This window comes from Xenopus laevis, chromosome 2L, assembly GCF_017654675.1.
Source record: "Xenopus laevis strain J_2021 chromosome 2L, Xenopus_laevis_v10.1, whole genome shotgun sequence".
In the NCBI taxonomy this organism is placed as follows: domain Eukaryota; kingdom Metazoa; phylum Chordata; class Amphibia; order Anura; family Pipidae; genus Xenopus; species Xenopus laevis.
Window position 1 is genome coordinate 106,730,635 of NC_054373.1, and position 12,224 is coordinate 106,742,858.

A 12,224-nucleotide genomic window follows, 5' to 3' on the forward strand; every position below is an offset into this window, starting at 1 on the left:
CTGTAGACAAAGATGCTAAAAGTTATAAGACCCGTCACCAAGTTTATCAGTGGGGCTTGTGGGCCTCTATGGATGCCATGATATTATGAGCGTTTGCTGTGTGTAAAATAGCTTTTTGTTGCTTATTTTACTACTCTCAGTACAGAGATTGTTAACAGATACAAGTGAATGGGTATTAAAAAAAAAGACTGTATTCTGGGTTATACATAGCGTCTGCATTAGATTGGCTTGTTTGAAGAATGTATTCTTTAGAAAATGCTAGGGGTCACGTACACTTTGGGTAAAGTAGTGTCCTCTAGAGCTGTAGGTCGAAAGTTGTCTTGGAGATAAAGTCTCGTACTGAATGTAGCTAAGAGAGATTTCAAATCCCTTGCAAACATTTCAGAGCCAGAATGCAGAAGGAAAGAACAAATGGCAACACAATCTCTTTCATTGTTATTGTAGATAAATGCGATTTTCTTCTTCTTTTATGGACAGTGGCAAAACAAGAAATTTCTGGGCCCTACAGCAAAATCTTTTAATGTCTCCCGACCCTGAAAGCTTTGGGAACATTTCTTCTTTTCATAACATAAACAGCTTGGGCGCTAGAATCCAAAAATGCTTCACTTCCCACAGTGTATTGTTTAAATGTTTTCATATTAATGAGGAAAAAAATTGTATTGAAAAAAAAAATGCTTTTCAGCAGATTATTGTAGATTGTGCTACAGTTTACAGAAATGCCTCTTGTGTGGAAAAGCTTGGGTCTGTAGTATTTCCGGGGTAACAGATTCCACATCAGTACCCAAACTGCACATCTGCCAGTCATTTATGTTCCTGGCCCCCATTCAGGTTTGTGTACATTTTTTAAGAAGATTTTTTCATCTTTACCATGATATAGTTATGTTACATATTACCATATGATTCCATAAACTGTGCATGAGTGATGTGTGTTTATTAAGTACAAAAAAATACAAGGATGACTTTGGGAACAGCATATTTAAAAGGGTTGAAAGATTTTGTATCCACTGTTTGAACACCACCACTGCAGCAGGAAGTTTGCCAAAAAATAAAGCTATGAAATTTTAAAAAAGACCTTTATGCCAGCTTTCTCATTTTATTATTTATTGTAGTGGGTTTAGTTTAATGATAGGGAGAGAATTACTGCCCCAAGTAAGGACAAGCTTTTTTAAATTCTAATCAGTGTGTCTATTTTGCATACATAAATTAAGGCAAAAAAGGGTAAAAAAAAAACCCAACATGAGCAAAAAGGATGTCACGTTCCTTTTGTGTTTTAAGGATTCGGTTCAACCAGGCACCTACATTTGGCCGAATAGTGCTGAAAAAGGCCCAGTTCTGGCTGAACCCTGATTTCTGTGTATCTCTAATTATTGTTCATGAACTCTGGGGAAAAGGTTGCATTGTGGGTAAAAAAAAAACATGGTGATTTGCATGGCATCAGAAAAATAACATTAGCTACTTCAGTGCCTATTTTTAATACTTCAAAATGTTTCTGCCCAGCGCATAAGTGAAGTGGATGTATACTCGAGTATAAGCCGACCCGAGTATAAGCCGAGGTACCTAATTTTACCTACGAAAACTTATTGACTCGAGTATAAGCCTAGACACAACTGAAAATCTCAGCTACTGCCCACTGACTCGAGTATAAGCCGAGGTAGACTTTTTCAGCACATTTTGGATGCTGAAAAACTCGGCTTATACTCGAGTATATACAGGAATAATGGAAAGTCAGTTAAAGTAGGAAAATGTTACCATGTGTCTCATCTTGCCCAAAGAAAGTGCTTCATCTTTCCATGGAGATCAGTGGGATGTTTGCCAGGTCTGGGAAGTACCTGTTTTGCTATTGGATGTTGAAGATGTAAAGGTTGCATCAAAATGAAGCAACTTCAGAAATGTAGCATGTTTTAGAAATGGTAAAATGTTGGTAAAATTAGCAATGCTTTCATTCTTTGACCATTTTCCAATTAATGTTTTATGACATCACAAGATAATTGAATAGCATCCTAGCATAGCTATTCTGGGTTCTATATTCCTGAGGAACATACATGGGCCATGTACCTATATACTGTATATATATATGCACATATTCACACTTGTTCTAACCTGGCTGCCTCTTGTATACCAAGCTTCTGGAAAACGTGGGCCCATAATAACTAGGGCAGAACAGCAGATGATGTATATTGTGTTTAACACTGGAATATTAAACTGCAGCAGTATAACGACAGTATCCTTATACAGGCTTAGCATGGGTGGTTTATTGCAGTTGACTTAACCAGTTTATAAAGTATCAGATTCAGATTTGAACAAGAAAAAAAATATCTCAGCTCCCAAAACCATGTTTACAGATGCAACATCAATATGGGGGGGTTTGTGGATGCACACCTAAGGCCAATTTCAAAAAGTATAATTTCAAAAAGTATAAAGCCCTGTCTAAGTAATTCAAGTAAATATGCCAGTGCATTTAATTTTGAAACAGGGTTTTTTTGTTACAAAGTTATGATCATAATATTGATAAGCCACCATACCACGTCAAGGTAAAACCCCACATGGTGGTCCCTAACTTATTTATCTTTAGTCATAGTAAACAAGGTACATTAGTTTCAACATTGGTTTCAACTCTGTGCTAGATCCTCCCCCGCCAACTTGCTGAGCGGCTTTACAACACCTGATTTCTACTTTTCTTAAATGGGCGTTGGTTAAGGCAGTCTCTCCCTCTTAAAAGCCGCTCAGCAAGTTGGCGGGGGAGGATCTAGCACAGAGTTGAAACCAAGGCACAGGAGATGTTTATACAAAGAATTGCTACTACAGAGAGGTAATGTACCTTGTTTACTATGACTAAAGATAAATAAGTTAGGGACCACCATGTGGGGTTTTACCTTGACGTGGTATGGTGGCTTATCAATATTATGATCATAACTTTGTAACAAAAAAACCCTGTTTCAAAATTAAATGCACTGGCATATTTACTTGAATTACTTAGACAGGGCTTTATACTTTTTGAAATTATACTTTTTGAAATTGGCCTTAGGTGTGCATCCACAAACCCCCCCATATTTACAGATGCAACATCACCAACAATGGGCTAAATCATTCACTGTACAATTCTTCTGCAGAAAACGAGTACACGGATGTGTAGAACCGGGAAAGAGAAATGTAATATCGAATGACAGTACCGGTGAAAATATATTAAAACAGCACATTATAAGTAAATTCTGCTTGCTGTAAATGGTGTGCACTGTAACCTCATTGCTGACAGGCAATTATAGTGATGGCGCAGCCGAATAACCTAGACTGCATGTATTATACCCAAGCACTTTGTGATAAGACATTTTCTCTGAATTATAAGCAGCATTTAAACTCTTTGAAAAAAAAAAAAAGAGAGAAAGTTGCAGTTTGATTTCCAAACATTTACAGAAATGTAATTTCTTTGCCGTTCCATAGTCAATTGTCATAACAGCTTGAAAAGGTCTTGATCCCTATCTATGTCTTCTTCCTACCAAACTATTGATGAATGACACATTTGCATTTTACTGTAAGCCCTTGCTTTTATGCCTTTCCTTTTAAAACCATTAGAGATTAAAATTTGCCAAGCCCAATGTAAAATAGCTTTGCTAAAGAACTGTATCAAAATACTCTTGTAAAGGCATCCTAGTCACAAAAATCGCATTCATTATACATTCAAATAGTTCACCCCTAATACAAAATGATTCTCAGAATGTCAGTAGTGAAGGCCACTTTGTTTGAAGTTTTGGATAAATTAAAAGAACACAACATTAAAAGAAAAAGGGAAAATAAAAGCATTTTCCAGAATACAGTGAGGTCAGAAAGTGCTGTCAAAATGCTACAACACACATTTCCCATAATTCAAGAAAAGTAACATTAAAAGAAGCAAACAAGGAAACTTACCAGCTTTTAAACAGCCTAAATTTTTTTTCACAGATTTATTTTAAGGGGGTAAACTTTCTCCTAAATGGCAACGACATGGATTTTCTTTTCCAATTTCCGACACATGGCCAGCTAAGATAGCATTCAAGTTTTTAAGCACTGCCATAGTTTCGACAAAACACTGGAATGATTGTAACAAGAGAAATGAAATCCATTCTTCTTCTCTGCTTTATCTGCAGTTAAGTCAGAATTATGGGCAATATTCCTATAGGTGTAGACGAGGGCAGACAGGAGGAGGGAAGGCAAATTCTCGTAGTATACTTCGTGCCACATCTACGTTATTCTGAGCAATTTCCAAAGCCCTTTTCACTTCTTCAAATAGAAATCCCTCCCCCATTAATTTAGCAATTTTCGCATCTAAGTTTTCAGCTAATGAGTCACAATTGTAATGTCTCCGGTGGTGTATTTCTGGTGCAGTTCTGCGGGGCACTGGCTTGGGGGGTCTCGCTGGTGCTGGGGGGCAATCTAGAATAATTTAGAAGACAAAATAGGGGGAAACTAAGTAAATACCTTAACATACAAACAGTGTCGGACTGGCCCACCGGGATACCAGGAAAACTCCTGGTGGGCCCAGGTGTCATTGGGCCCACTCGCTTCTAACCATTTAGGCTATTTCATGGTCATTACCTATTTCTTTATGGGAACAAATAATAATGGAAGAAAAGAGTATAGTATGTAGAGAAAAGAGACTAGGAGAATAAAGAGGTTGAGTGAGAAGAGGAATAAGGTTTTCTGGTAGGCCCCTGGCATCCCAGTCCGACATTGCATACAAATACAACATTACACAACATGTACTTCTGAATTTGCAGAGATAGGCCAGCATCAATGTATGCTTTTCCTGATAGCTATTGAACAACCTGGCAATGAGCTATATCTTTAATAAAGTACCTAAATGAAAGTGGAGGAAATAAAATTCAAACAATATTATTTCTACACCATGAAAGGATGTCCAGGAAGTACAGGAGCTCTGCAGAATTCCTACAAGTGGAAGGATGTGTAAGAAAATGAAAGATAACTTTAATAATAGGTTAAAACAATAGCCAGTACATGTATACCACTGAAAGGAAGAATGTTTAATGTAGGAGGCAATCCAAAGTCAAAGCCAGCAAAATATGAAAATCAGCCACAGAGTGAACCATTCTGAAAGAATTATTTATTCATGAGAACCGTACAAGTACCTACAGAATATTTACTTGTTTGTCTTTTGGTTAAATGTCTAGTGGCCTCTTAACGAATGTCCTGCTAAGGTCCACGTTTAGCACATATTTCTGAACATGAATCGGGCAAACATTGGTATTATTTTATTTATATGAACAGAAGTATTGGTGTGCAAATGTGGAAAACAGAAATAACACTAATACTTTCAAGAGTAAATATAGAATTTGATTGCAATAAAGGTATGTCAGTTGAATATAATGCCCTCCCAATTCAACACAGGAATAGGAATTTTTGAATCCAAGAGATTCTGCTGGGTATACCCACATACAATGAAAGCTAATACAATACAACAGAAACAACATTTTCTAAACTGAGATTAATAATTAGCTGAGATTAATAATTATCTTTAGAAATGTGCCGTAGGCATTTTTTAAAGTGGAACTCCACAAAAACATAACTTAAGCTTTTTGAAAAGTAAACATAATTTCAAGCAACTTTTCAATATACATCAATTAAAAAATATGAAGACTTTTCATGATTTTTAATGGTTTGCAATAGTTCCCTAAGCCTAGCCCCCAGCTCTCCTGCTCCTGTTACTTTGTAACAACAGCCAGCTATCCTCCGCCAGCATCCTCCAAACCCCACAATTCCCTGCACATGTGATTTCAATAAGGAAAGAAACATCATAGTGCAATGCACGTGGGTTCCTGCATGCTGTCTGTAAGCTGTGGAGAAGTTGTTACAATTTGTAACATCAGTGTTTAGTCCCTTCTTCCCTGCCAGGATTTCAAATGATGCAGAAAGAGAAGAACTGTAAACCAGCATAGAAAATGGCATTTATTCATACTTTTTGAAGAAACAGGTAACTGTGATGGATGTATTAGGGTTTTCTGTGTCATGTGGGCCTCATTATCAAATTTTGGTTTGGAAGCTGGAGTTCCCCTTTAGTATTACTTGCTTTCTCTTGGCCTTTACCTGGACATGATGGAAGTTGATCGTACTCTTGAGAAAGTCTGTTTGATTTGACTTCCCCTGGTCCTCTTCGGGCTGGTGGTAACGGGGCTTCTGGGCAAGGATCTAAAACAAAACAAGCAAGTATAATGAGTGACGCAAAACGTGTGTGTGTGTGTGTGTGTGTGTGTAAAACATCAGCTTATTTAGTTGATTTTGGTATTCCTGTAGAAAAGCAAAATTCTATTTAAAAAATGGATACTAGTAAAGGAAATAATCTTTTCACCCATTATAACTGTAAAAAACATAAAACAAATAATGTATTCTTATTCACATATTACTAGTGGTTTAAGAGCTTATCCACAGAGTCACCATTATTATACCATTTTTAAATATCTGGAGGTTGCAAGTTGCTTTGCTACTTACAAACTGAAAATAGGGTTTTCAAAGGGCCAACATTATTCTGAGGTTTAGATAATCAGATTCTGATTTAAGTTCCCTTGATAAGCTGGACATTACATCATGGCTGTTCTTGCAATAGTGCCACCAAAATATATTATTCTTTTGAGGAATAAATTTATTTGATTTAAAAAAAAAAAAATCATTCCCTTTTTGTGACAGTTCAGTTTATATATGTGTATTGGTTTTTAATCTTTAACGTTTCCTGTTCCATACTGTAGTTCATCTGCAGCACAAGCAGCTAAACATACCATCTGTTTAAAGGGCCCCAGGTGCATGGGTTTGTATGTCAAAAATACAACATATCAATCTATATGAATTTCAGATTTAATTAAAAAGAAAACTTCTATTAATTTTCTTCCCAAACAGAATTGTTGAAGACCTCTAATTGCTAATTAGAAGAAGCAATCTGATGGCAATGACACACGGTGCTATTTGTCGCTCAGCATTTTATGTCGGCTACTAAATACCAGAAAATACCCTGTCATAGACAATACTGAGACGTGTCTCTGCTAATACACAAATGGAGTAATCGCTTGTATATGCCTTTGTATACATTTTTGAGTGGTTTGAGTGTTTTAATTCCAAGTATTGTCTATGGCAGGGAGTATGCTGGTGTTTTGTAGCCAGAACATGGCAGTACCATTTTCTCTTGTACCAATTTGCCAGCAGCAGTACAAATGAATGCTGTATTAAACACCTGCCTTGATCCAGCAGTAAGTTTATGGTTACTTTTCATGATACACCTACAGGAACTTGATGATAGACAATACGAATTACATACAATTGAAGGGTGCCTAATTGAACACCAGTGCCACACCATGAACGTAGGAATAAATTGTGACCATTTCTGTGCACCCGTTTCTGATGTACCTAGATTTGTCCTCTCACTCTCTTCCCAATACTACTTTCTCTTCAAGTTTTAAGTTCTATTCACAGACACACTGCCATTATCAAACTTGACCCTCTCTCTTTCACGTGTGTCTCTTTCCCTTTTAATAGGACAACCTGCTCCATATGTTTATTTCTCTCCTATCCTTGATGATATATCAAATAGGTAAGGAAAAAAAGCATAATATTGGCACAAGTTGATGGCAAAAGTGCACTGATCTGATGGATCAGCTTTGCCTGTTTTTCTCTTCCCTTGATTGTGGGTTAGCCAATTTGTTCTGCAGGGATGACCACAGAAAATGATAAGATTTGGTTGAAAATCCGTCAACTATATGAAAAACTGTTGGGTCAGGTCAGTGGTCAGGTGAAATATATGCAACTTAATGTAAAACCAATTCAGCAAACAATATATAGGAGATCACCTTCCCATAATCCAGAGTTTTCTGGATAATGGGTTTCTGGATAAGGGATCCTATACCTGCATATATTCATATAGGTTGTTCTATTTAAATAAAATGGCCAACTACAGAGACAATGGAGTATTTAATGCTATACATTGCCCCAATGTGTCACTAAACTTTATTTTACTTTATTATCCAGAGTTTTCTGGATAATGGGTTTCCAGATAAGGGATCCTACATATATCCTGTATATATATAATATATATATATTCATATATGTTGTTATATTTAAATACAATGACAACTTCAGAGACAACTGAGTAGTTAATGCCATACATTGCCTCAATGTGTCACTAAATACTTTATCACTAAAATGAATTCATAGTTTTCCTTTGTGATATGGACATTTAAAAACACCATCAAAAGAGAGTAGATTCTGAATTCTGTATGTGTGAAATATACAGAAGAAAGACATTTTATAGATACAAATGCAGAATCAAGTTTGTGCAACGTCAACAATTTACTTCAGATTTTAGTCCCATTTTCCCATGGCAGCTTTCTGAACTTCTCAAATGTGAAGAAACAGCTTTAGCATGTTTTTCTGCCAAGTGTTTATGACAACGAGAAGAGATATTTAACGCAAGCTTTAATGATTTCTGGGGTAATGCACAATGCTATTTTATATTCCAGAAAGGTATAGCAACTGTAAAAGAAGCAGCACCAGTTGCTTTTATGTTTGGTGTTCTAATTTGTTTTGCTATTAGCCTTACCCGAATGAGGAAGGAACAGATCCACGTCTGAATTCGGTCTGCTTCCCAACGCAGTGGGCATTACATGCTCAGTGACACAGGTGCGTGCTGGGGGAGGTGGTGGGGGCTGCGAGGGAGGGGAAATGTCAAAAGACTCTTCACCTGGATGTGGATAGAATTTATGTATCTATTTAGATTGCTGTCAATGCTAAGAACCCCCAACAAACACACATACACACTCATTTTATTCTTCTCTGAAGAAGTCAGATGATATCAGATCAGATCAGAGGATGTACAAAGCGGCTTCTGCAATTGCTTCATGGAAAAATCTAAATATAATATAAAAAAACCTGGCAAAAAATGCAGGTAGGTGTAAGGTTTCAAGTGGCAGTTAGGCAGGTTAAAAAAAGGTTGAACTTGATGGACGTGTCTCCTTTTTTTCAACATAACTTACAATATTTCATTGGCCATCCTCCCCATTCCTTTATTGTAAATAACAATAGAAGGAGCTCTGTGATGTAACACCTGATATATGTTCCAATGAATCTCTCCTTGGCTTCATCACCATTAGCTATTAAAGGGGTGGTTCACCTTTAAGTAAACTTTTAGTATGTAATAGAATGGCCAATTCTAGCTTTTCCATTGGTTTTCATTATGTATTTTTTATAGTTTTATAACTATTTGCCTTTTTATTCGGACTCTTTCTAGCTTTTAGATGGGTGTCGCTGACCCCATCTAAAAACAAATACTGTAAGGCTACACATTTATTATTACTGCTACATTGTATTGCTCCTATTTCTAGTAAGGTCCTCTCCTATTCATATTCCAGTCGCTTATTCAAATCAATGCAAGGTTGATTTGGACCCTAGCTACCATACTGTGTATAATGCAAATTGAAGAGTTGCTGAATACAAAGCTAAATAACTCAAAAACCTTAAATAATAAAAAATGAAAACCAACTGCAAATTGTCTCAGAATATCACTCTCTTCATCACACTAAGAGTTAACGCAAATGTGAACAACCCCTTTAACTCTCTATATTAATATACTAGATACAAGAACATCCAGCCACATACTCCCTAACTATATATATATATTTTAGCCTATGTGACTACTCATTTAGGTATGGATTGCATAAATATATACATTATTTTTATGTTACAAATTATGTTTACTCTATTGTTATGAGATGGTGTTGTTGCCCAAGTACAGGAAACACTATGGCCACACAATGTCAAGAAGATATCAATTAAAGTAATAATGCAGCCAGCACTAAGCATTACACAGATCTAAAGCACTTAGGTTGGGGCATAGAAGGTATATCTTTAAGCTACCTTGGGTAGTGATATCTAATATTATTGCATTCTGGCATTTGTGATTTCTCAAGATTTTAGAAAGGCCACAGTAGCAAGAGTGAAGAAGAATAAAAATGCAGGCAAAAGAAAAAAATAAGGTGTCAAGCCTCTGCAGTTACAGCTTTTCAATAAATGCTGAATTTACTAATGAAAGAAAAAAAATTGATCTGTGCTGTCAGCTTTCTGATTTCACAAGTACAAATCTCTCAGAGATTTTCACCAGCCTATACAGAATAGAGTTAGACAAGGCGTCTGGTATTCTACCTTATCAATTATCATGAAAGTCAGCATTCTTTATTGTCATTCAAGATTCAGAATGTATGCTATACGGAAACAATTGAAACAAAACTCTTTCCTCAGACAGGATGCCCCGAGACATCAATGTGATGCGTCACTGAACGTGCCTTATAATCAAAAAAAAAGGAACGTGATTTAAGTCTACTCAGTGCCTCAGGCTGTGGCACCAACATGATGGTGAACTAGTTCTATATCGATCTGTTGTTTTGATTGTTACTGCTTTTATTTCATCTTTCCTTCAAGTAAAACATGGGAGATATATATTGCAAGGTCCTATCAATGCGGCAGCACAATAGGATTACAGGTAAAGATGGATTTTTATGGGCAATTCACACTGCTGTTCCAAGGCATCTTTGGTAGCAGGAACTGTAAGTGTATTATATCTTAAAGGAAAACTATACCCCCAAAATGAACACTTAAGCAACAGATAGTTTACATCATATTAAAGAATCTTGCCAAACAGGTCTATATATTAAAGTAAATATTGCCCTCTTGCATCTCTTGCCTTGAGCCACAATTTCATGATGGTCTGTGTGCTGCCTCAGAGATCACCTGACCAGAAATATTGCAGCTCTAACTGTAACGGGAAGAAGTGTTGAAGCAAAAGACAGAACTCTGTCTAATTGGCTTATGTGACCAAACAAGTATGGTTTGCTGGTATGTTTGTATGCACAGTGAATCGTCTGATTCCCTTATTTTTTTTAAATGCCAATTTTCTATTTATGATTACCCAATGGCACATAGTACTAAAAAAGTATATTATTATGAAAATGGTTTATTTACATGAAGCAGGGTTTTACATATCAGCTGTTTAATGCAATATCTTTTTATAGAGACCTACATTGTTTGGGGGGTATAGTTTTCCTTTAAGAAAGTCCATGAGCATAAAATCTACCTTTGCTGTCTTAAAGGAGAACTAATGCCTAAGAATGGTTTGTCTTGAAATGCTGTATATTACAGTATATCAGTGGTGTAACTAGTCACCAGTTAGTGGTGTATATAGTGCAGTCACCAATTACCCCCAAATAGTGCAACGGAATGCTGCCATCATGTGCACCGAACAAACCCCCTCCTGCCCTGCCACCCACGATAAGACTACTTATCACGGCTCTGTCGGGCCCAGGTGCGATCAAACTCCCCTGTACTTTGATTCTGACCATGTTAATTATTCAGTCTAGTGCTCTCCACTGATTCTGACCATAGTATCATCTGTCTGTAAATTTCCTCTCACATTCAAAAAATATGTGTGTAAGATAACTGGATTCTGATTAAACTAAACCCAGTGTTTGTGTCTGTTGAAGAAAATTCAACTTGAAGTTCTACTGGGTAACAAACGAATGTGATTAATTTCTGTTTTTTTATATGTGGACTCTGTATAATAAAGCATATTGACTTATCAAGATCAGTCAGAGCTCATCTCTAGAACATTTAATGAAACACGTACAGCAATTTTCTGTGTTTGTACCCTATACTCTAATTGAATTGTGTAATTGTCAGTACTTTATCCATGTCAGTGTCTACTGTTATTATAAGACAAATACGGAGTGCTACAGCTTAGTGAATAAAAGTTCTCACTAACCAGTTGATGAAAAACTATCACTTGCACTGCCAATAAAAGATTTTTTGGTTATTAATGAAACACACAACTGTTTAAGTATGCAAAAGCTTGTGTTCTTTTGCTACATATACCATTGATTTATATTTGATTTAGAGACTTCTTGCAATACAAAATGCTGAACCCCATGTTCCCGGATGATATTGGAAAACTCAGCTTTGACGTGCCAAGTAAAATCCGAATATCCATCAGTCTCCTTTTTAAACCTCTGTGATCAAAGTTGGTCTAATTAATTTTAAAAGCATTGTTCCTTCAAGTGAAAAACTGATGGACTTCCTAAAGAGGATGAAAGAACTATGTTATCTTTTTGATATCGTGTTTAAAAGAGATCGACTTACTCAAAGTTCTGCTCTTGTTACATGTGGAGCCTTGAGCAGAAGTTCTAGCCTCCAGGAAATATTATAGG

General features: G+C 36.4%; 1 protein-coding gene across 1 annotated transcript in view; it reads right to left on the reverse strand.

Moving 5' to 3' along the window:
- Window positions 1-5,078: 5,078 nt before the first annotated feature.
- The window catches only part of cblb.L (Cbl proto-oncogene B, E3 ubiquitin protein ligase L homeolog), a gene marked incomplete at its 5' end in the record, with an annotated part of 88,541 nt that continues 81,395 nt past the window's right edge, over window positions 5,079-12,224 (reverse strand). The window contains 2 exon segments of the mRNA NM_001091959.1: window positions 5,079-6,177; window positions 8,573-8,713. Of these exon segments, the coding sequence (NP_001085428.1) occupies window positions 5,996-6,177; window positions 8,573-8,713 (323 nt within the window). The 3' untranslated portion in view covers window positions 5,079-5,995.